Below are 27381 nucleotides of genomic sequence, written 5' to 3'. Positions count from 1 at the left end.
GAAATATTAGCAAAGGCCTCAAATTCTTGGTTGTATGTTCGTACGTATTGCTTCTGATGTGCTGTGATGACCATTTCTATTGTAAGATTTTTTCCTATGGTGGAAGTTCCTCTGCAATTCTTACAAAACCCAGTAACTGCTCTTTTGAATGGCATAGGAACAGGCCCGATTCCAGCGTTCCCATTCCAGAGCAGTTCCTATCCCAGGTCAGTTGCCCTCTTGTAAAGATGATGGGGTGGGGGTGGGGAATTCTAGACCAATCCCAGGCAACCTGGTCTTCCTCAATGCCTCTAGTAATCCTACCCCCAGCATAGCCTACTTTGGTGTCTCCCTGTTTCTACATCCTGCAGAAGAACAGAAGCTTCTAATCAAATCATTCATCCCAGAAGACACTCCTGGCCTCCTAAAGATCTGTTTAGATTTGGCCTGGACATTCATGCCAGAAAGTTTCCCCAGATGACTACCCAGTTTTGGGGTTTCTGACTCTCAGCACCATTACCTCAACTTGTATACAGCAGAGTAGCAAGAGTCACAACTGCTGGAGAAAGAGCCAATACATCAGGTTCCTTGTTACAAAACAGGAAATAACTCGCTCTCACAGAAAAGAAATAAGCCCCAACTCTTCTTGCTGCAATAGATTTAGAGGTAAAATAACCATCTACCTCACACCTCACCCTTCTGAGCATGCTGCTGGTCTTTGCTGTAGAGAACCTGGGGAACATGGCAACTGCACAGGGCCACGCTCCTGCATTCTTTACAACCACACAACGCTTTCCTTGGGGCACCCCTCCCAGCCACCGTCTTCCTAGGTAAGAGACAGCCCACTCATACAACGAACACCTGTTGGTCCACACAAATGCAGCAGACACCATGTTAGTGCACATCTATGGATCAATTCAGCATTCCATGATATCACAGACCTGAGGTAAGCCCAGCAACAGGAGAGCAACTACTGTGGCTATGACATGATTTTTCAAAGAACCCTGCAGACAGTTTCTTTCATGGTTAGTTTCCCTCTTCTGTTAGAAACCCTTTCAGTTAAAGACATTTTCCCAAACTTCTCTCCGAAAGTCACAGTTCAAAGAGTGCAACTGGATTATGGAAGTCTAACTCCTCCCCTTGAAACTTTCCACCAAGCAGAGACACTGAACTGTCCCATCTCAGTCAGGTCATAAATATTGCAAGTGTAGGGTTCATCATCAGCCACAGTTGAACCTCTTTATCCTCAAAGTTATGAAAAGGAGTCTCTTCTGCAGATAGTTAACCCCCTTAGTTCTTGATTTTTTAGCACAAAAGCAGTCATCTTCAGGGTATTTCCCTTTACAGCAAACTGTCTGAAGAAGTCAGAGGCATGTTGCCACCACAAGAATGTGGAGTTATTTCAACAGCGTCTCAAACTGTCAGACTGTTTAGCATGCCCCTGTGTTCCTGCAAGAGGAAGATGGTTTCGGATGTCCAGAGGAGACAGAACCCAGGTAGCTCATCAGCCTTAACTCTGGGTTCAGAACACTCTTCTCCCCAACCAAGAGAAAGCACCAGGGCAGGGGACGTCTCTCTTCACTGGAGGGTGGAAGGACTGTGATCACTCACACCAGGGGTGGGAAAGATGGATCAAAAGAGAGGATCCCATGCAGTCCTTCAGACTGGCTCATACTTCCCTCAGTTCTCACCCATTGCTGTTGTGCCGCCATTGGCTTTGGGTTTTGATTTAGACTTGAAAGAGAAACGCTTAATGAGACGGCGAGAAAAACTCCCCGCTTTCTTCCTAGCAGCAGAGCTGGTGCTGGCATTGGAGAGGTCATCATGCGATTGGCTCAGACCAGCTTCCTTCTGTTTGTTCTTCCTCCGGAAGATGAGTTTGGTACCACTTCGAAGAAAGCTGACTGCAGAAAGGGAACACACAAGTCAATGGCAAAGCTGGGAATAAAGCCAACTCCAAGCCCAAACTCCAGCCACCAGACCATGTTTCCTTCCTGGCGTCACAGCCTAACAACATACCCAGGCACATACTCTCCGAATTCTAGAGCTTCCCACAGTGCAAGGCCTCACCATCCCTAAGGAACTCCTTCTTCCCCAATTCTTTCTACTCCACTAGGTTTTAGGCTGGGTATTTAACCCGTCAAAAAACAAGCGAACAAACAAAGAAAACAACCACCTCGGTCAACTGACTGGTCTGAAAATGGTCATATACTTTAAGCGTTACTTTACTGGAACAGTGAAGAGAGTTTAAGTGCTTACGTCAATTGTAAAACAAAGTTAACTATCATCATAAAACAGCAATATTAAATTCTAAAAAGTTCCAATTAATTTTTATGACTATCAAATGTTAGATAAGTATAGACATGAATAATATGCAAGACTGAACAGTTCTTTTCCTTGGCTTTTATTCCAAAAACCCAGAGTCACCTCAGACACTTACAAAAAAAGTTAAACCAAAGTAAAACACTGGGGTCTGCTGAAAGTTATCTGCAGACTGAGGCAGATTTCATTACAGTCACTATTATATCACATGTTCAAATTTTCCTTCACAATTACGGGTACTTTTTTTGTTTGTGGGGGGGGGGGGGGCAGTTAATGAAATCTGATTTCTTTAGGATTGCAGGCAGGGGCTTTTGGCATGTCTATGGCTTATTCATTAAATCAAGTCCTGTTTATGAATTATTTGAACCTCATTTAGCCTAAGAGACCCCAGCTGAGTACACACTTATATTCTGAGCTGCCACACAATCTGCTGGAAGTAAGACCTTGGCTCATGTATGGAGCTAAGGAAAGTACTACCGTTTCGTTTCCAGTCTGAACTCTATGGATGGTACTACTGGTACCTTCCACCAAGGAATGGCACGGGAGGCAGGGATGTTTGGCTAGATCTCAATAATTTAATATCCCATTTCCTTCCTAGCTTTTCACACCATCTCTGCTTCCTTGGTCAAGGCCACAAACCCCCCTCTTTGGCACGGACCACCATGTCATGCTGAGCCATACATCTGCTCCCACTGGGAACAAACAAGACCCCTTCCTTTCCGTTACAAAAAATCCTTTTCCCAACACTCGGCTGAAGTTCCCTTCTTTAGTTTCATCCCATTGCTCTTCTGCCTGTCATGATACTCCTGAGCAAATTATGACCTCAGGACGACTTAGGGCAGGGTTCTCAACTGGTACTTGGGAAGCCCCCAGGGTGCACGTGGCAGTGCAGCAGAGAAGCTGGGGGCACTTCCAGTTTCGCCGGCAGCACTTCTGATTTTGCCACCGCAGCGTCTTGTTTTGCTGCAGTGGATCCCCCCCGCCCCCTCCACCTGCCAATGAGGAACCCCTCCCCTGCCCCCACCACCCACTTGTCCACCGGCCAGGCGACTCCCTGCTTCTGGGCTGGCCGCTGGGGGTACCTCAACCAAAACAGGTTGAAAGCCCCTGCCTTAGGGTATATTGTGCAGTACAGTTAGCATCCCCAGAATTAAGGACATCTCTTTGGTGACAGGCAGGCCTCGCTGCCAATCAGCAATGAGGGGTGGGGCTGCCACCTTAGCCAACCAGCAGCAAGAGGTGGAGCCACCCTGGCTGGCTAGGACCCTGCTCCTCCTGGCTGTGCACAGCCCACAGAATTGCGAGGGCAAATAATATTAACATGTATAATTGCCACCAACTGAAAAACAGGACTTTTGCCATCCATTCCTCATTCAGAAGCCAAGAGGAGACAAAAGGTTTAAAACAGGATAGTCCAGAATAAAACAGGACCAATAACCACCCTAAATACACCGCCCTATGAACGCCCCACTCCCAACTAGCTCTGTAACTGGAAGCACTACCACTTACAGTTTTGAAGCTAGCACAGGGATATGCACTTGCATTTCCATACTTACCTGGCAGCAGAAATACCACGACCGCTAAGGCGTTTTTTCTAGTCGCTCAGGATAACCGCTTTTCTGACACGGGGTAGTACCCGTGGAGGTAACATGTAGTTAACCTCCTATGTTCATTTCCCATGGGAAGATCTTGGCCCACTTCATCAAAATGGGAGACTCCTCTCTAGCTTACTCCTGTGGCCATATGGCTGAGGGTGAGCAGAACTTGGGGGCATCTGAACCCCAAGCCTCTGAGCTTGGTCCTGCACATAGGATGCCTGCCAAATGATTTGGAAGCATCTGAAGCCCCAGGTGGGGGTGGAGGATGTTTGCTGGTAGTAAGGTCACATATGGTTCTTGAATGACTCATGGATTTGGAATTGATTTGGCTTGGGACAATCAAAAAAACAAACCCCCCGCTATATATATAAAATATATGTTATCAATAAACTTATATTTTTTTTATATCTGCACTTGCGTTTCCAGGCAGCACGAGGCTGACTTCATTCTGACTCTAGACCTCAAAAACAAAAAAATCCAACATGCCATTTATAGACTATTGCATCTCTCCATCAGTAAGTATTTCACCTACACAGACATGTTTTGTTTCATTAGGCAAACTACATTACTATCTTGCATCACACAATTAGTAGTTTCACCAACTCCCAACTCTTTAATTCACAAAAGCTCTGTCGCAAGGTCTCCATCAGCTGCCCCATTGCTTTTTGCAGTTATGATATTGGACACTTGGTAAAATAAGTCTTAAAACTGACTTCACATTTGCCTTGTATTTGACACTGCAACTTGCTTGCTCCTTTTATTTGCGCACCTACTTGAGAGAACACTCCAGTCCAAGTCCCATTCCTGCAATTTGTGCTGCTAACACAGGTTGGCTGTTCGCTAGAAAGCGACTGCTTTGACATATCTTCCAGAAGTAATCACAAACATGTTCCCTAAAGCACATCATCTTGTAGATTAGCAAAACACATAAGGAATGAAGTTACTATCACCCACTGCACAAGCGGACACTTACTCAGCCACGAGACGTGACCATCACCCTAGACTCAGGTCTGTAAGGCTGACTGGCTCATGTTCCAAGCAACACTGGTCCTCACCTTTGTGGTCCTTTAAGCTCCTGGTCTCAAGGGCTCCAGTGGAGCCAGTTTCAGACTCAACATCTTCCACGGACGGTCTTTCAGAAATGTCCGATCGTGTTGTTTCATCCAGCTCCTGACTGGACCTTTGTCCTGAGAAGGATGCTTCGAGCAACTGGGATGGCTCAGCGGAGGTCTGCATCTGCTCAGAAGTGCCAGACACCACAGAGTCCCCATGCACTGTTGCCTCCATAGATGCAGCATAGCCAAGAGAAAGTGCCATTTCATCCTGAGCAATTGGTACCTGAAGGGGATTTAAAGGTCAAACAAGGAACCCATTTATTAAAGTCACATTTACAACTTTCCTCTCATGTGGCTACCTCTTCCCCTTCCTGTTTTCAGACAACACAGATGTTTTCTTGCTGAGTCTCTGAGCTGGAGGACAAGAAGTCTGTTTTGGGACAAGACTGAAGGTTGCGCCTCAAATGGTTAAACTGCCCCTTGAGAGCAAAAATCATTTGCAACTTATGAGGCTTAGGATGCTTTTGGGGGAGACTTCAGACTCTTAAGGAGATTCCTTTACACGTGTCCTAGACCTGAGGGTCTCTGCGGGACGGAACATGTCATTATACACAGTCATCAGGCAGTTTTTCAGCAGAGCTCCCAAACTACTAGTTACCTTGGAAACTCCTGATATAATCAATGTGCTGCGTTTAGTCGGGGTTTTCTTGACAGATTTGTTGTTTGTTTCCGTCAACTGCCTGATCGCTGTCTCTGCCACAGGATCCAAGCCATTGGACATATGACTCTCCCCTATTCACAAAAAAGGCATCCCTGAGCAGACAAATCACTTGCAGACCACAACTTCTTTTAACATGGATCCAGATAAGGGTGGGGTGTAGTTCTTTGCTGAAATAACTCTACTGACCCAAAAGCAGAATGTCTTGGAGAAGTCAGTAAGTGAATGGAGATTTAAAGCCACAGTCTCAAGCCACTTGCAAGCATTAATAATGTTGCCACATTTATAAATTAGGTTTGTAATGCTAACTTCCTGGCAAGATTCCAATTTTGATCATTTTATTTGGACAGTATCTCATTTCAGGCAGTTTCAGGTGCACATGGATGTCAGTTTCAATTCTGGTCCTGAACTCCCAACTAATTTCCATCATGCCCTGCTTAACGGAATATGTTCTAGCCAAGGGCTCAGAAGCAACTCACCAATACAGAATTTGTGAAGCCCTCCAGGGTGAGATACCTTAAGGATATGCCAGATCGGCAACAAGGAACTTAGGAGTTGACAACAAAGTTAACTACTCCATCCTCACCATCTTCCTCCCCGCCCCTCCCCCAGTATCTTGAAGTATTGTTTGAAGCAAAGGATGGTAAGCAGAGAGACAGTTAGCCATGTTAGCTTCAAGTCAAGTAATTAGCCAAGTAGATTAGCACCCTATAAACTAACCACACAGAGACAACATACACATATGCATGTGTACACACAAAATTAGATAAAGTGAGCTTCAGCCCATTAAAGCCTTGTGCTCTGTGTGCGTGTATTTACACACATGCACACACTTTGGTTTGTCTGTAACGTGCAAATCTACCCTGCCTTCTACAAAGGACCATGTTAATTGAGTGACCTTCTCTGATAGTGGACAGAAAACAGCCAAGAGAATGACTTATATTTTGCTACTGGAGGTGGAGCTTCTTGCTACTAAGGAAGGTCTCAGGTATCAAAGGACATACGGCTGCTGCTGGGTGAGGTGTTGCTGGGACAGCTGCTCTCTGAAAGCACCGTTGTCTTCTTCTCCGTCACCTCGACTTTGGATGGAGATCTTGAAGGTGAATCTAGACCCAAGAAAGAAATGCACAAAGTCAGCAGTAGGAGGGACAGGACCTACCTGAAGTTGCCTGCCTTTGAAGCACAAACTTTGCCCATTACAGGCAAGTCTTTGGCACTGGGCCCATCAAAGCCTTTCCACCCAGCAGTGCGTAAAAGTGGGGAACCTTCTAGATCTCCATCAAACATGGAGCAAGTCATGTAGCATCCCAGACACCGGTCACATTGCACACTGGTCTCCTACACAGTCCTGTGCAATATGTGTCAGTGTTCCCACCTGGAACTGAAGCTAGGGAATGCTACCAAGCCAAGATGGAAAGCATTTGGTTCTAGTCAGCACATGACAGTACTTAGTGCACAACGCTGACATGAGGAACACCACAGTTCAGCATCAGCCTTACTTCAGAGATGAGGAAATGGAAGCAGACAGACAAACTGATTTCCCCAGAGTCATACAGGAAGCCAGTAGCAGAGCAAGAATTGGCAGAAGCAGAGGCCCTGGGTGCCAAGTGTACTTTCCCAGTCACAGCATGATGCCAACAACAGAACAGCAGCATCGCCCAGTGCCAATAATCCCTTTCCCACACCACAGGCTGCAGGCACCCTTCTCATTATCTATATGACGAGCACATATGCAAGGACTGCTACATTTGACAGCTACAGAAGCTAACCACATGCTCTAAGACTAAGCCTGGTGAAATTAAAAGCTGCTTTATTCTCTCACTACAGATACCAGCAATGTGTCTAAGAGCTGCATACTAATCAGACCTTACCCAGCTTGCCGTCCACTTTGGGCCTGGACTGAATGGTGGTGACAGTGGTCACAATAGTGCCATCAGGCATGATGGTACGATCCATCTCAATCTTCTTGGTGGGGGTGATGCTGGTGCGGAGTGATGCAGTATGCTGGGTACTCAAGGATGCAGGGGACTCTTGGTAGAAAAACTTCAAGGAGAAGAGGATACAAAGGAGTCATGGTGAGCCACCCTCTGACCTCCGCCCAGGTACAAAGGCATTGGCTGGGATGCACAGGCCCCTCATAAGTAATAACAAAAGAAAATCCTACTGAGATCTTCAGAGGTTGGGCTTGACATGGTGTAGTAATGAAGATGCATACTGAGTGACACTTTTTACTGGCCATCCCCAGGAGCAGCATGATTTTCTTCCTCAACCTTAGTCACAGAAGCAGCTTCTGCTAATCCTGCACTTTCTACATCTACCCCGAGTGAGCAGGGGGGTCCTAGACCCAAGTGCTGAAGGCCTACCTAGCATCACTGTTTAAGAGGCAACACCGGCCCAGTGTGTCCATCAGGCCAGGAAGACAGAGGTCTCCAGTCACAAAGACCAGGCAGCCAGCACTGATCATTGTTCCTCCTTTAGGAGGAACATATTTTCCTCCATATTTACCCAAATCCAAATCCCAAATCCAAGGTAACTTTGACTTTAACCCCCCCCCCCCCCCCCCAACACACACACACACACCCCTCAAGTAATTAGACTCTACACATGGAAATTAATAATGTTGTTATAATTTACCATGTATAGAATCTAATTAGTGGAGGGTTGTCTCCCCATACCTGCCCCCTGCCTCCCAACCTACCCCATTCCCCTGTCATGTGCCTGTGCCCCTGCTACCTGCCCTCCCCACCTCATAATGCCTGAGCCCCTCATTCCCCCCTGCTGTCTGCCCCACATCGTTTACCCTCAATTCAGGACTCTAGACCACACCAAGGTGGGGAGCAGCAGCTGCAGCCCAGGCCTTGGCCCTGAGACAGATTTGGAGCTAGGGTTGCCACCGCCTTCACTGCCAGGCCAGAGCAGCACCAGAGCTGCACCTAAGCATACACAGCAGTGGCAGCACCTGTGACTGTGGCTCTAAGCCCAAAGCAAACCTGGATCAGGGTCAGAATCAGAACCAGAGCCAGAGCAGCCGTCTGCCCTTAACTTTTACTCAAATCTAAGACCCACCCCCCCACAATATTGATTTGGGGGGGGGGGGGGCGGGAAGGGGGGGGGGTGAAAACAAACCAAAAATCTTGTATTGGATTTAAGCAAATATATGGTTCTTACAGGAGGCTCAGGAGCACAGGAAAGAGCAGTGCCCCCTAGAAACTAAGACATTTTCACCTCTAGCAATGCTGTTACTGCCACTAGAGCTTCCTATGCCACAACCCAAATTCCACCTCCTTACAAGGAGGTTCACCTCTTGCAACTCTTCTAGGGTAGGCACTCCACAGACCTTCCTAAGCCATAAGCTTACCTCCAACGTAAGGGTAGCAGCAGGTGCCAATGAATGTCCCACACCTGGGGTCAGTGAAAAGGCCTGCTTCCCAGAAGGCTGCTTGCTAAGGAGGTTAAGGAAGACTATGGCATGTCCAAGCAGCAGATCTGTGACAGGGAGAACAAGCATAAGCCAGATGCCTCCAAAACCTCCTTTTTAATCTCTGGGGATTCAACTTCCTGCTCCAACAAGGAACAGCCCTACAGCTGCAGCAGGCTGTCTCCCATCACTGGAGGAGTCAATGGGACCATTCTGTGTGTGCTTGAGCCATGAATGAACTGCGCACCCCCAGTTCTGGAGATAAGTTCCGCAGGTTCCCTCAGGCTCGGGTCTTGCACTCAGGAATGAAGCCTTGAGCAGCTGGGCAGAAGCCTGGCAGCACTGCATCACACTCACCTCCCTCCAGAACACGGCCCTTCTTCAGTCTTCTTTATTTGCAACCAGAATGCTATGTCATGGGCAACTTCCAGGTATCAGAGAAATTAGTAAGGAAAACATCTGCCCCACAACCCAGCTGGCAGAGGTCACATCTGAAAACTGTCAGAGCTTTCACTACATCTAAACCCCAGTGAAGTATCTTTTCCAGAGTTTATAACCCACATAGCATTTCAGTAAGGTACGAGATCCACAAACTAAAACAGAGCAGCTCAGGTCTCCCTGCCCTCCCAGGAGGACTCCATGACCGTAACCCTTATAAGAATTTCAGGGGGCCATTAGTGACACTGGGAAAGCCTATTCAACTCCACGGTTCTTCCCTGTGGGTCCCGTACTTACTTTCACCCCCACTGCTGATCCTCAATACCTGGAGCTTTAACTCTTTGCTCTGTGGCCCCAGATCCCTGCCAAGATAGAAGCACTGGATTAGGCACATGCTGAAAGGCTTCTTTCTAGTTCTCCCACATTCCTCTCCTCCCCTCCTGCCAACCCTATTGCTAAATCATCGCCACACGTGTCCTAGATTCCATTTCAGGGTGGTTGTAAATGGGAGAGGGGAACAGGGGATGAGGGACTCAAGCTCCCAGTACAGTGGACTTACAGAGCTGCAGTCAATCTGTGGGGAGGTGGAGATGGTGGGAGGAAGAGGGGAGTGGAGCTTGTACAACACAGTAATTTTTGGAGGTCAGGATCTAAATGCATAGTTGTAGGGAAACTAGGGCAGAAGAAGACATGGAGAAGTTCTGCATATCCAAAAACTGGGGTGCATTTTAACAGCTGCATTGGAGTCAATCATAGGAATGGATGGGACAGACTGACACGTAGAAAATACAAACCTGTCTCAATATAGTGGAGTTTACCTGTTGGCTATTTCCCTTAGCAACATGCCAGTCTAGTGAATTCTAGAGATCTAGCAGGTTTGTCTTCATCACTCCCACATTTTAAGGAAAAAAAAATTAAAGAACCCAAGAACAAAATACCATTTCCTTACAGTGCAAGCTCCTCATTCCATTCCACCTCTGCTCCTGCACTGGCACTGCTGGCTCTCACAGGCTTTGTCCATTTCTGCTGCAAAGGACTGTCTAGCTCTGCCACAAAGCAAAAGTCCCCACTTCCTGGCATGGGATAGAGAGATCAGATCAAAGGAAGAAAATAACTAAACCTGACAGAGCAAATCATCAACGTCTTGCATTAACGTGCATGTGTGTCTAGCTCTAGTGACAAAGAGGAGTCTCTCCCCATCCTCTGAAACCCTACACTTATACCCAGCAGGTAAACTGGTTTCTCTGTTCCCACCTTGCTTCTCCTCATGGCCCAAGCTGAGTGCTCGTGGGTTCCGGAGTAGCAGCTTGTGCATCACTGGGCTTGCCATGTTTGAGGAGGGTTCCCGAGACAGCTTAGCATTGGACATCTGAGGAAGAACAAGGAGCGTCATAACCTATTGTCATTCCTTGCACCTCTGAGACAACAGGTCAGGGGAAGGAGTCACTGCAGCTCAGAGAGGAGAAAGGAAAAGGACAACACTGATTAAGAGGAAGGAGAATGGACTCAACTCAGCAGAACGCAACTGAAAGGTATGGCATGAATCCTAGCATCTCCCCAAGTTACCATTAATGACAACAGGCATGAGTGATGCAGAAAAGCTGCTCATTAAGCTGAAATGATCCAAAGCCTATTAATGTATGAAAGGGTTTACAGGCCAGTGACTACCTGAGCATTACTGTTTAAGACTGAGATGGCCAACCTGTGACACAAGCAGTCTCTGTGTGGCACATGGCAGACGGGCAGGGAGCAGAAAGCAGAGCAGCAAGAGAAAGGGGATCAGAGTGGCATTTTGGAAGGGTGCTCGGCTAATTTGTAGCATGCCTGCCAAAAAGGTTAGTCCCCTCTGGATTAAGAGGTCTGTAGTGAAGTAAAAAAGCAAACAGTAGAGAACAAGCATTGGCTGCAGGAGAGGAAGTGGAATGAGATATGCACACAAACAGCACAATAAATATTATGCATCTCTAGGGTCTGCTTTGCACTCTCCCGAATCTGACCACTATAGGATTGGACTTCTGTGCAAACTGTCTAACTAACATCTGCAAGCACACAGAGATGAACAGAGGAATTGCAAGGCTAGACAAGACTCATAGCCCATACATTTTCCCCCACCTAAAAAGAAACAAAAACAAAAAACCCAAAAGAAGTGATCAACATCCAGTGCTGATACACCTTTGACTGTCCATCTGCCATCATGAATTGAAGGCCACATGCATTTGCACCCTTGGTTATATGGCAACAGGCATTTCACACAGGTATATCTAATCCTGTTCAATTCTAGTCTTGCTCTCCACCTCAGCCATCTCACATGGATTGAATTCCAGTGCCTCATCAGGTTAAAAGTTGGGAAAATCTTACCATATTGCCACCAACAGTACATGCCTTCAGATTCACCATCATGGCAGGCTGCGTGCTGAGAATGGAGTCCTCAATAAGATCCTTGATAGTAGATAGATCCACTTTCCCATCATTCTTTTGTCCAGCAAACCAAGAAGAAACAAATGAAAGATTTGGAGAATGAAACATTCTGTATTAGAGCAAAGTATGCAGTCCTGAACTTATGCCAAAGTGACCTCAGCTCATCTAAGACAGGGTCACATAACCCTGAAAAATCCATCGTCTATTTTGCATTCCCTTTATCCCTCCTGGAAAAGGAAAGCCACCTGGCAACGCTGACTATGTATACAGCATATGGTAACCCATCAGAGGCTTCAGAGCTAGTGGGTCACAGGCAAGTCCTAACATTTCTCCCCGCTCCCCCGGTGATCTGCATTCACCCCAAAGTGTGATGGGAGAAGACTTGTCACAGCCATGCAAGACAACCAATGACTATCCTGCTTCACGTAGTAGAAGACAGCTAGATTCCTACAGCAACACAGAAAGAACAAGCCAGGGGACAGCAGGCTTCTCAGCACAGATACAAGGCACAAATAAGACATGTGAGATTGGAGGGACCAAGCTGTGGAGACAAAAATGTGCCCAAGTTCCATTCACTAAGTTATTAACACGGTGGGCTGCCTGTGTTAGCTTTTTGTCCAAAAACTCTCCCAACCTCAGATCCAGCACTGAAAGCAGTTATGCGAGTACCTGTGTAACACAGATACAGGTACTCCTCACTTAACGGCCGGGTTCCGTTCCTCTTCCCACCAGCCCTGAAGCCAGGGCTGGTGGGAAGAGGATGCTGGGAGAGGGAAGGAGCTGGCACCAGGGAGCAGGAGGGAAGCTCGGCCCCGGCAGGCAGAACTAACCACCGCCCTTAAACCCACCCTCCAGACCCGCGCGCGGGGCTGCTCTGCGCCCTGCCGGCTGTTGTCGCGTGGGGCCGGGGGCATCGCTCCCCCGGCTGCTGTGACCTGGGCTGGGGGTGTCAAGCCTTCCGCGGGGGCACTGGGTACTGGCTGGGCTGGGCTGTGCCAGTGCTCCGGCGTGCACTGGCACGGCCGGGGAGGGGGCTGCCTCCTCTGGAGCGGGGCGCCGGGCGCTGCTGCTGCCCTGGCCCCCGCGAGGCCCCGGGCTGGGGCGGGCAGGCCCTAACGGCATCGGCGGAGCAAGAGCCCGCCCTGCCCTTGCGCTCCGGGCCAGCGCCTTCCAGCGGGCGGGCGTGCATGCATCCCGGCCCCGGGGCCACTCCGGGACCTCCGCCCTGCCGCCCTCGCGCCTGCAGGCAGGTGGGAGCCGGCGGAGCTGCCCCGGCCCCGGCGAGGAAGCCGCTCCGTGCGCCCTGCCCCGCCCGGGCCACGAGCACGGGAGCCATCCGCCCCGCCGTGCTGAACCTGCGGCGCACCGTTTCCACAATACAGGTACTCCTCACTTAACGACCTACCTGCTCGGAGTACCGACTGCTCGGAGATCTGGTCATAAGTCTGCGCGGTCGTTAAATAGGTAGGTCGTTAAGTGAGGAGTACCTTATAGTTTTTTTGTCTCATCATCCAACTGCCTTGCTTAGAGCTCAGTAAAACAGCAGAAGCTACTGAAACCTTACCTACATTACCATTTACAGATTCAGTGAAGATACACCACTGTTAGCTTAAGGTCATAAAAACATACACAACTCCTTTCTCCAAGTTACAGCCGATATTGGGTTCCAGCCACCCCAACCTTCCCATCTCAATCCACCCCATCCTCAGTTTACTCACTTCACGAGACTGAAATCGTGGAAGAACTGATAAGTTCAAGTCTGGTCTGTCTTGGAACATCCATGACACCACCAGGCCCTCATTTTGTATCTCTTCCAAACGGATCTCCACCTGGAGCAGGCCAAACGAGATAATTAGGAGCGCATAAAATTAATATTAGGTGTGTTGCTCTGTCTGGAAGCTGCAGCTATGGCAGGACATGGTGGCCCATCTTCTGACAGGAGTGGGTTGCCAGAAGCATATAATTCCGGAGTCTGCATGGTCTCCCAGTAGCTTTCCAGGCACAATTTAAGGTTCTGATTTTGACCTAACAGGCCCCAAATAATCTGGGCTCTACTACCCAGGGTCTCCCTTACACCTCACTGCAATCCCTTAAGTTAGCCAAGAGCAACTTCCTACAAGTGCCATCAATATACCCAGTCTGTTTGGTGCAAGTGTGTGCAAGGGCACTCTCTACAACTGCCCCTCTCGGTTCTGGCACACCCTCCACCTGGAGGCTTGCCGGAGCCTGAGCCCAAGCATCTCTCAGAAGAGCTTCCTATTTGGGCAGGCATTCGCCAAACAAAACCAGGCTGAGACATGGTAAGCTCCTTAGGTCCTCTTGTCACTCCCCTGTTGTTAATTCATTGTTTTCTTCTTGTAAGCCACCCTATGCCTTTGTTGGGAAAGGCAGGATACAAATCAAAGAAGATGGACAGAAGTGGGATTTAGTTACCAGCAGGACCCAGCGTAACCAAGCTTTGCAGTAGGACTAAGAAAGCAAGACCAAAAAAAAAAAAAAAAAAGCTATGACTGGTATCAATGCAATACAGTTTGCTTATTGTGCTTCACCTTGGTACCCATAATAGCCCAGAGAAGTAAGAGCCCACAACAACAACAACTCCTACAAATGCACACACTCGCACTCGCATCTACCGCCGACAGAGCCTGCCACGTGGTATAAAGGTTTCCAGCAGCTAGCCAGGATTCCTCACGTTTCTATAGCGTACAGAGACCAACAAGAGCATAACATTATACTATGGCACTTCAGCCCCTTGAACAGAAGGGTTGGAGATGTTTCCTCTAGTATCTTTAACCCAAAAAATAGTGGATGCCAGGGAGAGTATTGAATAAGGGAGAGATCACTCTAGAGATACTCGGTTCAATGCTCTGCCTCTATAGCATCCACGTCTGCAACTGTCAAAGACAGGAAACTGGGCTAGATGGACTATTGGTCTGACCCAGCCTGGCACTTCTTATGTTCTTAAGAACTGATCATCAGACAGTCCAGAGGGTGACACAGTGAAGACTACATTCACTGTTAATCCAGACATCTGTTCAGCCCAGTCAACCAGTCAATTCCAACACAGATTTATAGGCCATTCTCCCTCTCTCAGCTTCTGCTGTGCACCGTGAGGATCCAGTGGCTTCCCCAGGCCTGGAGAGAGATTCTTTTTCCCCAGGAAGATGTCACCAGGGCTGGATTTCAGGATTTGGCTCTTAATTACCTCTACAACTGATGACAATGAAATGGTGCATGTAACAGTAAAGGAGAAAGAAATTACCTTCTAACCGTTTTCAGTACTGACTTGCAGGTTGGGCACCTTTCGTGCAACATGGGAATGCAGACTCATTCATGAGAAGACAAGCACAAGTTCCTGATCCCAGGGTGAGAAGGTTCTTTGGGTAAGTGTGGTATCTTTTATTAGACCAATTAAATAGTTGTAAAATTTTCCAACTATTTATTTGGTCTAATAAAAGATAATCACATTTACCCAAAGAAACTTGTCTGCCTATGTCCTTAGACCAACACGGCTATAACCAACACCCCTGATCCTCGGGCGGTCACTTTATTTCTACCATGTAGAAGCAAATGTATGTCTGCAATTTATCCCTGCCATCTCCAAATCAAAATGTGTGCATAGCCAAAGAAAGAAAACAACTAGTTTAACAGAAGGACACTGTTGGTACCCACTAGCCATAAGTAAGTTTAGGCTGACAGTGAGAACATTTCTAACCCTTACAGCAGCAAGGTTCTGGGATACTCTTCCAACTGGAACAGGTAAAAGGGAAGAGGGGGACAGATACTTTAGTAGTTTCAAGAGGGGACTTGATCCATTTGTGAAAGGGATTATAGGACATATGCCTGTGATGGGGCCCAGGTCTCTTTCAGGTATAACGGTCCTTGCCCAGGACCAAGCATCTCTTGCCTCAGTTCTTTCTTCAAAAGAAATCTAAACCCTGTCCTATCTCAGAAGTAAGCAAATACTCTGGTGGAAAGCTACTGAAGTTATTGTTTCTAAAAATAAAACTTATTAGTATTAAAAGGTGGATCCCTGGAAGGAATGATAAAAAAAAAAGTCAAGAGATATGAATTCTTATTATTTATTAAGGAACAAGGATCATCAGGAGCTAAACAGCTTATCAGTGCAAGTGGAAAACATCAAATTCCACTTTTAGTGCATAGGTTACCTGAGCCTGCAGCAAATCCAAAGTGACTTGATAGGTATCCATGGAAACAGCTGCTGGGGACTGCTGGGCAACAGAAACTGGGAACTTCACAGCATCAGCTGACAGATGGCAGTGCAACACCTAGACAGAAGAAAGGAGGCCGTCTCCATGAACAAATGCACAAGTCGTGGGCATACAAACACTGGGCCAACACATGAACCATAGCAACCTCACGAATTTGCTTCTTAAGCCACAGCAAGGGTTCAGTAAGGCTACATTAGCTCACAAGATCCATTTTGCTTTTGATTGTAGGATCCTGACATAAAAAGCCAACAGTACTATCCAGGGCAACGACTAGTGCCAAGAGCAAGCCCCATGTAGACTTCTACAACTCGGCTCTATCACTGCCTCTCACTCCTAACTTGAGAGAGAGCTCAGCTCTGCTGCCATGCCTCAGTCATGACCTGCAGGAACCACCATAGCTATTCCAGTCCCAAGTGGATCCCCTCACAGCTCATGCCTGACTGCAGCTCTGGGCCAGTCCTATAGTGCAAGGCAATCTTGGTAACGCAGACTAGCAGGTAAACGGAAAGAGATCATAGCGAGATCGAAGATGCAGAGCCTTACCATGCTGTGGTCCGACTGGTCTACACAGGTCACGTGGCTTATATTTGCGGTTGGTGGTAGATGAGAACTCTCTTCAAATGTGATTTGCACTGAACTCTAGGGCAAGAGACTCCAGTTAGTTCCTAAGCAAGAGCAAAGCAGGTTTCAAACAGATCAGTAATTCCAACAAGAGGCCTCCAGAGCTCTTTTAGGGAACTCGCATACGAGTACAGAGCTAACAGAGCAGCAGAGATATTCCAAACCACTGAAAGGTAAACCTTTCATGGTCTGCTTATGGCATTACCAGCCTGTGGTAATCTGAATGGAGCCTGAAGGATTCCAAAACTGAGCACAAATCTGGTGACAGCAGGTTAAAGGAAATCCAAAGTCCTAGTAACTTGGCCTCAGCTATGATATTACCAAACCTAACACCTTTCAGACAGTGATATTTGAGCTCCTATGTACCTCCCCCACCCCGAGCCTCTCGCATGGCAAAGTGCATCAAAAAGCATGCACAAGACCATCCCTTCTGTTCTTTGCTTGTGCCTGCTGTGAATTCCCAGCAGGAAGCAGCCGGTGTTGAAGGCAGATGAAAACTGCTGGTGTCGTTTTTTCTTCGTGGAGCTATGATGCCCAGAAATGTCAAGTCAAACTTTCATTTTGAAATACAATTCCCCAGTTTTTTAATCTAACGATGAGCATTTCTTATTGCCAGCACTCGACACTGAACAAAACACATTTCTTTTGTAAATGCTTCTCTTGCTTCTACCTTCTTTTCTCTCTGCAGAGTGAAACCAGACCTGCAACCCCTTTTTCCCCAGAAGTCTGGCTGGTAGTTAAGGCTTTGCCGAGCAGGGAGATGGAAGTGAGAACGGGTTGCCTAAGCCAAGGCTGTCCAGCTTCCAAACAGCTGGGGGCTGCATGCCCTGCGGGCCACACCAGGGCAGGCTCCGACCGCACACCCCATAAAACCCGCCCCCAACCTGCTGTGTGGGCCCACAAACCCCTCCACCACTGCTACACGGCACACCTTAGACCCGTGCCCCCCATTCCCCACTGCACCGTATGCCGCAAGCTCACCCTCAGCCCTGCACACCTGAGGTGGAGAAGGAAGTGGCAAAGGAGGGTGGGGGAGCATAATAAAAGTTTCAACAACTAAAAACAGAGCTTCCTCATGACAAGTGCCAGACAGCCTTTAGCACTGGGAAGGGTAGCACAAACCACAACAGAAAACTGTAGACATGTAGATAATGAACTTCTCTTCTTCTTGTCCTGGAACCCAAGTACAGAGAGAGAGCCAAAACAGACACGCAAAATTCAGAAGCAAAATGAGAAGCAGCTGTTGAACAGAGCAGTCAGGACCAAAGACAAATCTCTGGGTGTTATGGGCTAGACCAAGATATTTAGAGAGCAGCTTATTCCAGCCCCCTCTTCCCCTGTTTGCCTGTCAAAGGGTTCCCCAGATCTTTCTTGGAGGCATCTCACGCTAGCTGGCACCTAAAGCAAGATACTAGTGTAGATGGATTGCAAGTCTGATTCTGTATGGTTAGTCTTCTACCTTCTCATGCTCATCACATTTTGCAAAACAGAGAGGTGCACATAGCCTGGCCTGAACATCCAGGCCTCAGTTATACTTGTGAAATTCATTAAGAGTGAAGAAAAGTTGTACAGACAGTGGTGCTAAAAACCAAGACTGATCGCTTGCACAGGAACAGCCTTATAGAATGAACACAAGACAGGAATTCACTAACACTTAAGCTATAATTCTGCCTCCGTTACTGATGGCTAGCAAGTCACTCCTTCTTGCCCATTTCCAAGTCTACAAGCTGAAAATAATAGACTATTTCCTTGCAGTAACGTTGGAGGAGGATTAGTAAACAGCCTTTGAAAACTGAAGTTACATCAATACTAAGAGTTAAAATCAAAGGAGAAGGAAAGCTATGCAACTAAACAAGGACCAGTGGGGACGTTTTCCTCCTACTGCCAGTTTTCTTAGCCTGAATGCCTCACTGTTGATCAAACCCACTTAACAAGCACCACATAGCCAAGATGGATCCTCTAGTGTCCCGACCGTTCAATGCACTTATAAAATATACACAGCTACTGTACTGCCCTTTCTGCAGTAATTCCACTGTCAAATTCTAGTTTTTCATAGACACACACACACATTATGGTTCTTCAGCAGGCACTGCTAAAAGGGAAAAACTCTGATAGCAGTAAAAAAAAGCAGCTAAAAATAACTATCCAGAAGAACATTAGGATTTTCGCCTCTAGCTGAAATCTCCGAGTCCTCTTGGGGCCTAGAAAGGAGAACAGGAGGGGTGGTCTTGCTATATGGCTATCATCTGTAATGAGAACAGGCTCAGACTCCAATCACTCTTGCCTATCAGATGCAAGACTAAAGTTTGAAGTTGGTATGGATTGCAGGGGGAGTAAAAAGCTCCTTATAAAATTTCTCTCTGATGGAACTGCCATCAGGCCTAATGCAATTAAAGGAAAAAACAGCAACACATAGCTGAGTAATACATTCTGACTCATCGAAACCCGCTCTTTGCAACAACTACATTTACTGATGGCAAAGACAAGGCATAGGGCAAACTGCTCAGCCCTGGGCTGTTGCTTATTAACAAATTTGGGGAAAACTGGCATTTACTTTTTTGAATTTTAGTCTTGCATGTGTCCATCTTAACTGGAAAGGTATAAGAACTACAGAACAACAGCTGTCATATTAATCTCTTCCCATGCCCTCAACCTTAACATATCACAACGGGTATCAGTCATATACACTGGATTCTCATCTTGCCAACTGCTGAAAAAAGTTGAAATTCTGCAAGAAAGGGGAGCACAAACAGACTTCTATCCCACTGCCACCATATTACACTGTGTGGGGGGGTGGAACACACGCAGCAGGAACATGCTAGAGGCGGCTGATACATTTACATCTTCCACATATTTGATGCTTCTCAGCAGACCCATGAGGTAATAAGCTGCTACCATGTCCTCATTAACAAAAAGGAGAGAGACATTGAAGAAATTAAATTATTTGCTCAACTTCCCATAGCACGTGAGGGATGCAGTCCAGATGGAAGCCTAGGGGCACGTGTATTCTGATCCCATGCTGGCTCCGAGACAGCACAGTGTTATCCAAAAGTCTCCCCTTAAAGACAGTGAACCTCATCAAGTCGCTTGGATTAAAAACAGCAAATTAAAAAAAAAATCAATCATGTTCTAAAGGTTTTAATCAGTGTTTAGTCGCATGCAGCTACTTCCTCACTTCCTTCCCATTTTGGCACTCAGAAATTCAAAGGATTTTTTTTTGAGCTGCTGAAACTCTTAAGTCTCTTCTCATTGTGGACAAGGATTTGGGTTTAGAAATAAGGAAGTTTGTCACTAAAAGAAAGGTTATTAGAAATTCAATTTTACCCCCACATGCAAACACTGGAAACAAGTTCCAGGATGAGGACTTAAACTCTAAGGCAGGACTGTCCAACTGCCAGCCCATGGGGCCACATGTGGCCCACGAGGGGATAATTTCTCAGCCCAGCACTGTTCCCCTCCATCAATCCAGCTACAACAGCAGCCAAATTCTCCAAGGTCCCCATCCTAAGAGCATCAGGGCATACTGCAGGAAGCCAAGAGAGAGGGTGACTCCAGGCAAGGCGAGGAGAGGGGAAACCTGCGGCTACACAGGAAGGGTAGGTGGGAGAAGGGAATCATGCCTGCATGGGACAGCAAGAAGGGGAGGAGGCAACCCAGTGCTTTGGAGGCAACCCACGCAGTGAAGCACCACGTCAGGAGATGTAGTGAAGGGGAGCCCACATACCACTTGGCCCAGTGGCCCATGGCTCTCCTGGTATGGCCTGGGCAATACATGAGCCCCAGGGACTTAGAAGCTGTACAGCCCTACTGTAAAGGAATCGGCATACAGACACAGAACCAGTGACAGCCAAGCATGTTCTACAAGGAGAGGGGGCATCAGATGAACAACAGCAAAGCTTCTGTACCCTACCACTGCTCCCTGCACCCCTACAGGCTGGATGGCCCACGTCCCGTCCCTGAGGGCCAGATCCTGCCAGTGGGACCAATCTGGTGCCTGGCGTGGGCACAACACAGCCTGATCCAGCCTCTGGTGAGGAGGGAAGGGGGGGCAGGGAGCAGCCCAGCTCTGATCCAGCTGTGTCAGCTCGAGGGGCATGGCCCAGCCCCAACCTAGACCTACAAGGGAGGGAACGTGACCCAGCCCCAACCCAGCTGCATGCAGCTTGAGAAATAATGTCCTTGCTGCCTAATATCCCAACTCAGGGAAAGCCTCGCTGGCTGGATGTCAAGGCTCTGCAGTCTGGATTTCGCTAGTGGACTAGAGGACTTTTCCTTCCTATGCAAGAAAATTTAAGCAGGTCTTTAAAAATTCACTGTGTCAGGTCTTATCCAACTCCATACATAGGTCCCGATTCTACCCACCAGGTCCCACTGGACAGAGCAGCACAGAGCCAGATTTAGCTACATGTGCTTCCTTCCCTCTCATGATCTCCATGGCTCCCGCTAGGAGGGCAATCAGCAGCAGATATGCTTTGCCTTGGAACACAGGCAAGCATTTTTGGTACCATGCAAGATGTTCCATCATTTGAATCTAGCAGCAGTCTAGATTAGACCCAAACAGCCCTTCCCACATGCACTCTCACATAACAGGATGTGGAGGAAGGCCTCTCAGCTTCTGCTTCTCAACATCACGAAGTCCCTTATGTCTGCCAAAGCCATCACAAAGTTCCCTTTCTTTGACAGGCTGTGGAGCCTCATCCTTTGTTTACCCCCAAGAGGTGCAACGTGGAGAGCAGCAAACCAAGCTTCCTCCACCACATCCTCGGACAAGGGAGGGAGGTTTCTAAAGCCCAGTGCACATTAACCACCTCCGAGTCAACAAGAGGAGAGTTAATGCCATTTGCTTTGTGCTTTTATAAGGATGCCTGTCTTAGACTGATGCAACACTACCCATGCCCAATCCACCCGTAAAATCTAAGGCCACGGCAAATTTATATTTGCAAAAACTTATTTGGGGGAGGAAAGATGAAAGTAGAGGGCTTTCTGTTGGACATAACTGCCTCAAGCAAGATACTGATCACAAATGTTCTCCTTTCCCTTTATGGCACCGAGGCACTGTTGGTTAACAGATGTATAAAGCAATAGTTGGAACCGGTGCTGAGCTATGAGTATGTATGCTCGGAAGGGAAAGAGATGGATTTCTGCTGTGCCATGGGCTAATATTTTTGCTTGGAGCAGATGGTGGAGTGAATCTAATATTCTTTTTTCTGGAGCAGAGAGGAGAGATTTGAGACTAGTGACCATTATCAGTGGGCTGGGGTGGTATAGGCACTAAGGCACATGGTTGACAGCCCAGAGGTCACAAGTTCAAGGCCACAACATAAGTGCTCCTGGTGCAGCCCTGTCAGATTCCAGCAAGTCTGTGAATTCTGCTGAATAGCTCATTGCAAAGGACATGAAGGAAGAAGCATTGCCAGTCACCCTAGGCTACTTTTGGGAAGCATCCCAGAGAATGCTCATGAAGCTGTTGCTATAAAGCACATTGACTTATGCACCTCTATCAGCAACACTACTCCATCTACTGTTCCCTCCACCGTGTCTTTTTCTACACTATTCCCTGCACCATGGATGCCTTATTATTCTACTTCACCACCTTCCTCGTAACTCTCCTTTCCAAGTTCTTCCTTTTGTAACGCCCGTATTTTGCAAGTTCCTCCACCGTACACACACAGTGAAGAAAGCAGCATACTCCAAATCTGCATTTGTAGCAAGCTTCACAAATTTGACCAGCTCTCCCTTTTAAGAATCATTTTGGCATTCAGAAATAGTACTATTTAAGAAATAGTACGCACCTGTAAAAAGGGACCATGTAATTCAGCTGAGAGACAGTAATGAATCTGACCAACTGCATGGGGCTTTACATTGGGCGAGCAGCAGGGGAGAGAGACTTGATCACCTGACATCTTAAAGCAAATGATTTCTTGTTTATCTTCACCAGTATCTCTATAAAGGTTTTGACTTCTATCATCAGTAATCTCACCCTGTTTACACACAGCCATGCAATGTGACCAAGACATTACAATCAACAGAGAATTCTACAAGTTATACATATGCCGTATATAGAGCAGCATCTAAATCTACCTGCTAGAAATTTCATTAGCCTGCCCCTCCCATTCTTGTTCTCAGTTTACTGGGTGGGGCAATGTAAGGACCAGCCAGTATAATGATAGGAGAGATCTATTTAGCTAGGGAAGAGGCTGAGTCAAGGTTTTTGGACCCAGAAATACAGCTATGTTTAATGGATATTTGAGTGGGGGGGGGTTCTACCTAACCTGCAGCAATATCAGAACACAGAACTCATCTTAAAGAATGCAGACAGCAGAAAGACGTTCCAGTGACCTGTAAGTTACTGAGAAAAACTGACTTACAGACAAGAAGAGCTACATGGGATTCTATACAACTCAGCACAAAGTAGGTAGAAGACGAGTAGGTCATCCAGGTTATTCAAAAATTGTTTTCTAACAATCATATCATCAGCTATTTTAACTTCAGACCAGATAAGGCACAACCAATAATGCAAGCTTCCCTCTAACTGCATCTGCCATTGTGAGATGCCACACCAGGGCCTTGCGGGAATAACTTCACTGTGGGGGCCAGAGCTCTTTCCCCTGGCTCAGCTAGGTTCCAGGTGTGGATGGAAAGCACACTGCAATGTTATGTTAAAACTGGCAAGCTTAGACTAGTCTCCTAAAGCATTCAAAAAAGGGGAGAGCTGGTCAAATTCTTCCAACAAAAGATGTGACTTTCCTTTTTCAAATGGAAGACTCCCTGTTTTCTCTATTAATCATTGTGTGCACATACGTTATGATAAATATTAAGACACTAACAAGACTCAGCAACAGCAGCAATTGCTTTTAGAGAACAGGATCAACTCCAGGTGAACAGACACTTTTCATGGATATCCCTACTTTTGTCAAAGTAACAAATGCTTGGTGAAAGCCCATCTTCTCCATAAAACTGTTCAAGTTTTGCACCTGATCCTATTATTCAGTTTTACATATAACCAAGCCTTAAAGTACCTGTGAAGATCTCCTCCTTTCACACAGTACAAATTGCACTTAACTACGAAAATATCATTGCCAGTATAGGATGCCGGCTATTCATTTTAGATTGAAAATGTTACCAAGGTGTGCCAAAAGACAATGGTGATTTTGTTTGTTGTTGCTTGTTTAAACAAGAGAATTTTCACTTGCCATGGGCAACAGAACAAAACATGCAGGTAGTTTGATATCTTTGACTGGACTGGCTTTATTAATTAACCTGAGGAATTTTGTGCCCCAAAGTTTGTCTGACATGTTCCCCCAACTATGAAGTTCATCCAATAAAAGCTAAGTACACAAATTGTGCTGCTCTCATTTTCCCTGAACCATCACTCCAACAGCATAGACAATAATGGCACCTAAGCACAAGCCTGCTTTTCAGTAGCTACACATTACATAAATATTCACTTGGACAATAAGGCTTTTTTCCCCAGTTTTGGTGAACTACTAATTAAGCCACCTTAGAGAACTAAAACTCACTCTATAGTAAGTTTTTAACTTACTGTTTGTAGCTCACAGTAGAGGGGCCCCAAAACTTCATGACACACCGAACGAATTTAAGACAATTTCTCCTTTCTAAAGCCGAATAAAGTAATGAACACTCTTACTTGAAAATTCAAACTGTACATGGCAGTTATTTGATTGACAGGCACACCGTTGTCATCAAATCAAAAGCAGGTTTAATCCCAACTTTTAACATACAAAAGAATCCAGCTACATTTGCAGAAGCACTCCTTAATGAGGTTGGTGCGCTTCCATCTTTCCAGTTTACAACTGAGGGGCTGTTTTCCCCACTTGTCTCTTGAATGCCACTGAGATTAGGGAGTTTCATACAAAGGACAACCAGAAACGCATCTGACCTTAAAATAAGCCAGACAAGAAAAGTGAACAGGCAATTCGAGGCCCAAGCCAGCCACTGCAAGTAACTGCTTTGGATTTTCCTTCCGCACCCCCCTTCCCCTCCCCTCCCCCTCCCTCCCATTTTCAGGGCCAAACCAGTTCCAAAAGGAATTCTAAATTTCAACTGAGCAGAACTCAGTCATTCAAATCTGTGTGACACTACCACTGGCAAGTATCTTAACTCTCAGACACAGTCTTGGGCTTTATATACTCCCAAATACATGGCAGGCCTCATCTACGCAAGCCCCAAGGCCAAAGAGCTTAGAGTTCAGATGCCCCATAGTCGCACTTGCCCCTAGCCAAAACAGTGAAGGACCAAGCTAGGGGGCAAGTCCGAAGGCAATCCCCCATTGCCACACATTGCACAGCCGAGACCCTCGCATTTGGAGGCATGTGTAGACTTTTGCCAGGGTCAGCCTGCCCACAGTGCAAGGGACAGGTCTTCACCCTCTAACTACTCTTAAGTCCATTCAAGACCAAGACGACAGTATCTTCCCTGCCACTGCTTCGCTTCTACTTGCCAATATGGATTGCCCTCTCCGAGTTCAAAATGTGAAGGAGTCGGAGTGCCTGAGGCAAGCTAATTGGCTATACAGTCACTGTGGGCCTACACCCACAAGGAAAGTACAAGTTTCCCTTTCAATGGTTAGGAGGCCATGGAAGGTATAACAGCTAAAGGGCTGGGATAAAGCATGATAGCACAGGAGAAGAAGTGCAGGTCCAAGGTCAGTTACTAGGGTGCCGGGGGAAAAACCAGTGACAGGAGTGGCACTTTAGCATTATCATGTCTGCCATTCCAGCTTCCTCATACAAGTAAAACACCTTCCAAATTACTGTATTTACCTGAATCCAGAAAGACCTGATATTTAAGACAGCCCCTCAATAATTAGATTATGGACATGGAAACATTTATAAATTGGTTATAGTCTTCCACGTCCAGAATTTAATTATTGGAAGGTGGTCTTAAATTTGCACCCTTCCCCACCACTGCTCCCGTGAGGAAAGCAGTGGCAAAGGAGAGACAGTGGGGGAGGAAAAAGGTGGGGCTTGAACAACAACCCCCCCAGCCCACAGTTTGATGATCGCTTGTGTAGCTGGGATGAGTGATACCCAGAGTCAAATGCCAATTCGCACAACTTGGTTATTTAATGCAAGATCAGCCCTACTTCTACTTGTCAAGCTTGTTAAACCTCAGCTCATTTGGCCAAAGTGTAAAAAGTGCCAAAGTAATCCTCTCTGTAGTTTAACTGCCTGTAGGATAGTCATTTAAATTACTCCCCATGATGTTTCCTCCAGGAAAACAGGTGCCACTTTTGTGTAGCTCTGGCATATTTTATATATAAATTTAAAATGCCAAGCATGTTTTCCAGTTTACCTTTCATTTCACCATCTTCTTCACACACACTTCCTAAGTGTTGCAATTCAACAGTTTGTTCACTGCTAGAGAAGTGTTTCCCTACAGATAGTGGAACGGCATTGCACAGCACTGTGTAAACAAGGCATGGTTGCAAGACTGGTGTTTCTCTCTCTGCCTGATGTGCTAGGCCTTCCCGCAAGGTCCGCTTTGGGCATCTCATCATCGCAGTGCGTTCATCACCTGGGGCTTGCCTCGAGTGAAGCTGTTAACTGCAGGAACATGCTGGAAAGTTACCTGCTTTACGTAGGGACCCCACCGTAAAAGCGCACGTGAGCCTCTAGGGCAGGAGAACCTGGTGATCAGGATGGACTTGTGCCGCCCAGCCACAGCCTGGGGCTTTCCTGCTGGGCACAGTCGTGGCCGAGCACGAGCACGAGCCCGAGCCCTCTGCGCACGCACACCTTTCAGACCCATTTCCTCCTCTCACTTTAACACGGGGGGGGGGGGTGGAAGGGCGCATTATTTTGAGCGCACCCGCTGTCTCCCGCCCGCCCCGGCCGGCCCCTCTCCCTGCGGGCGCGGCCGGGGGCCCCGAGGAGCCCCGCGCCCCCGGCGCCTTACCCCGCGGCGGCAGGCCTGCTCGTTGAGGGCGCGCAGCCAGGCGCGCTGCCAGCTGTGGCGGAAGGCGCGGAAGGCGAAGAGCGCGGCCAGCAGCGCCCGGGCGCCGGCGGCGTCGTGCCCGGGGGCCGCCCGCAGCCCCAGCCCCAGCCGCAGGCGGCGCAGGCAGCCCCTCACGGCGGCGCCCGGCGCGGCCCGCCCGGCCCAGGCGCCGCGGCCGCACTGCAGCAGCCAGCCCGACACGGTGAGCAGCGAGGCAGCGAAGAGCAGCACCAGCGCCGCCCAGCCCAGCTCCAGCTCCAGCGCCATGGCGGCTCACGGGGCGCCGCGGGGCATCGCCGGGCAGCCCGACCCGACCCGGCCCGGCCCGGCCCCGCCGGACGCACGCGCGGCCCAGCAGCCGGCTCTGTGCAGCGGGCCGGGCGAGCCGGGCTGCGCGCGCAGCGCGGGGTGGGGGGGGCGGCTGACAGCAACAGTGACGTGACTGCCCCGCCCGCTCCGGCCTTAAAGGCGCCGCCGCCGCCCGGTCCGAGTCGCGGAGGTGGCTCCGCGCCGGGACACAGCCCGGGGGGCAGCCACGTCGGGACCGCGGCTCAGGGCCCGGGCCGGCCTCTCGTCTCGTCACAGCCGGCCGGGTTCCGCTCCGCTCTGCCCGGCCGGCCGTCCT

The 27381-nt window shown here is 47.9% G+C and overlaps 1 protein-coding gene across 1 annotated transcript; it reads right to left on the bottom strand.

Moving 5' to 3' along the window:
- Positions 1-873: 873 nt before the first annotated feature.
- Positions 874-27111, bottom strand: C2CD2L (C2CD2 like). The gene is made up of 14 exons (XM_059719887.1): positions 26718-27111; positions 16722-16817; positions 16116-16235; positions 13665-13775; positions 11887-12000; positions 10783-10897; positions 10478-10601; positions 9826-9890; positions 9031-9158; positions 7544-7715; positions 6677-6778; positions 5613-5746; positions 4955-5237; positions 874-1883 (listed from the first exon to the last, which is right to left on the bottom strand). The coding sequence occupies exons 1-14, from the start codon at positions 27021-27023 to the stop codon at positions 1660-1662; spliced, it is 2094 nt and encodes a 697-aa protein (XP_059575870.1). The 5' UTR covers positions 27024-27111; the 3' UTR covers positions 874-1659.
- Positions 27112-27381: the final 270 nt, after the last annotated feature.

The sequence above is a fragment of the Alligator mississippiensis genome, chromosome 16, assembly GCF_030867095.1.
Source record: "Alligator mississippiensis isolate rAllMis1 chromosome 16, rAllMis1, whole genome shotgun sequence".
Taxonomy (NCBI): domain Eukaryota; kingdom Metazoa; phylum Chordata; order Crocodylia; family Alligatoridae; genus Alligator; species Alligator mississippiensis.
The sequence above is the reverse complement of the archived record's forward strand: the minus strand, read 5'-3'. Positions and strand labels throughout refer to the sequence as shown.

Coding starts and splice junctions, on each gene's coding strand:
- C2CD2L (XM_059719887.1), bottom strand. CDS start 27,023: ATGGCGCTGGAGCTGGAGCTGGGCTGGGCGGCGCTGGTGCTGCTCTTC. Junction 16,236..16,721: donor ACCAGTCGGACCACAGCATG/GTAAGGCTCTGC, acceptor TCTTCTGTCTAG/GTGTTGCACTGCCATCTGTC. Junction 9,891..10,477: donor TGGAATGAGGAGCTTGCACT/GTAAGGAAATGG, acceptor CTATCTTGGCAG/GGATCTGGGGCCACAGAGCA.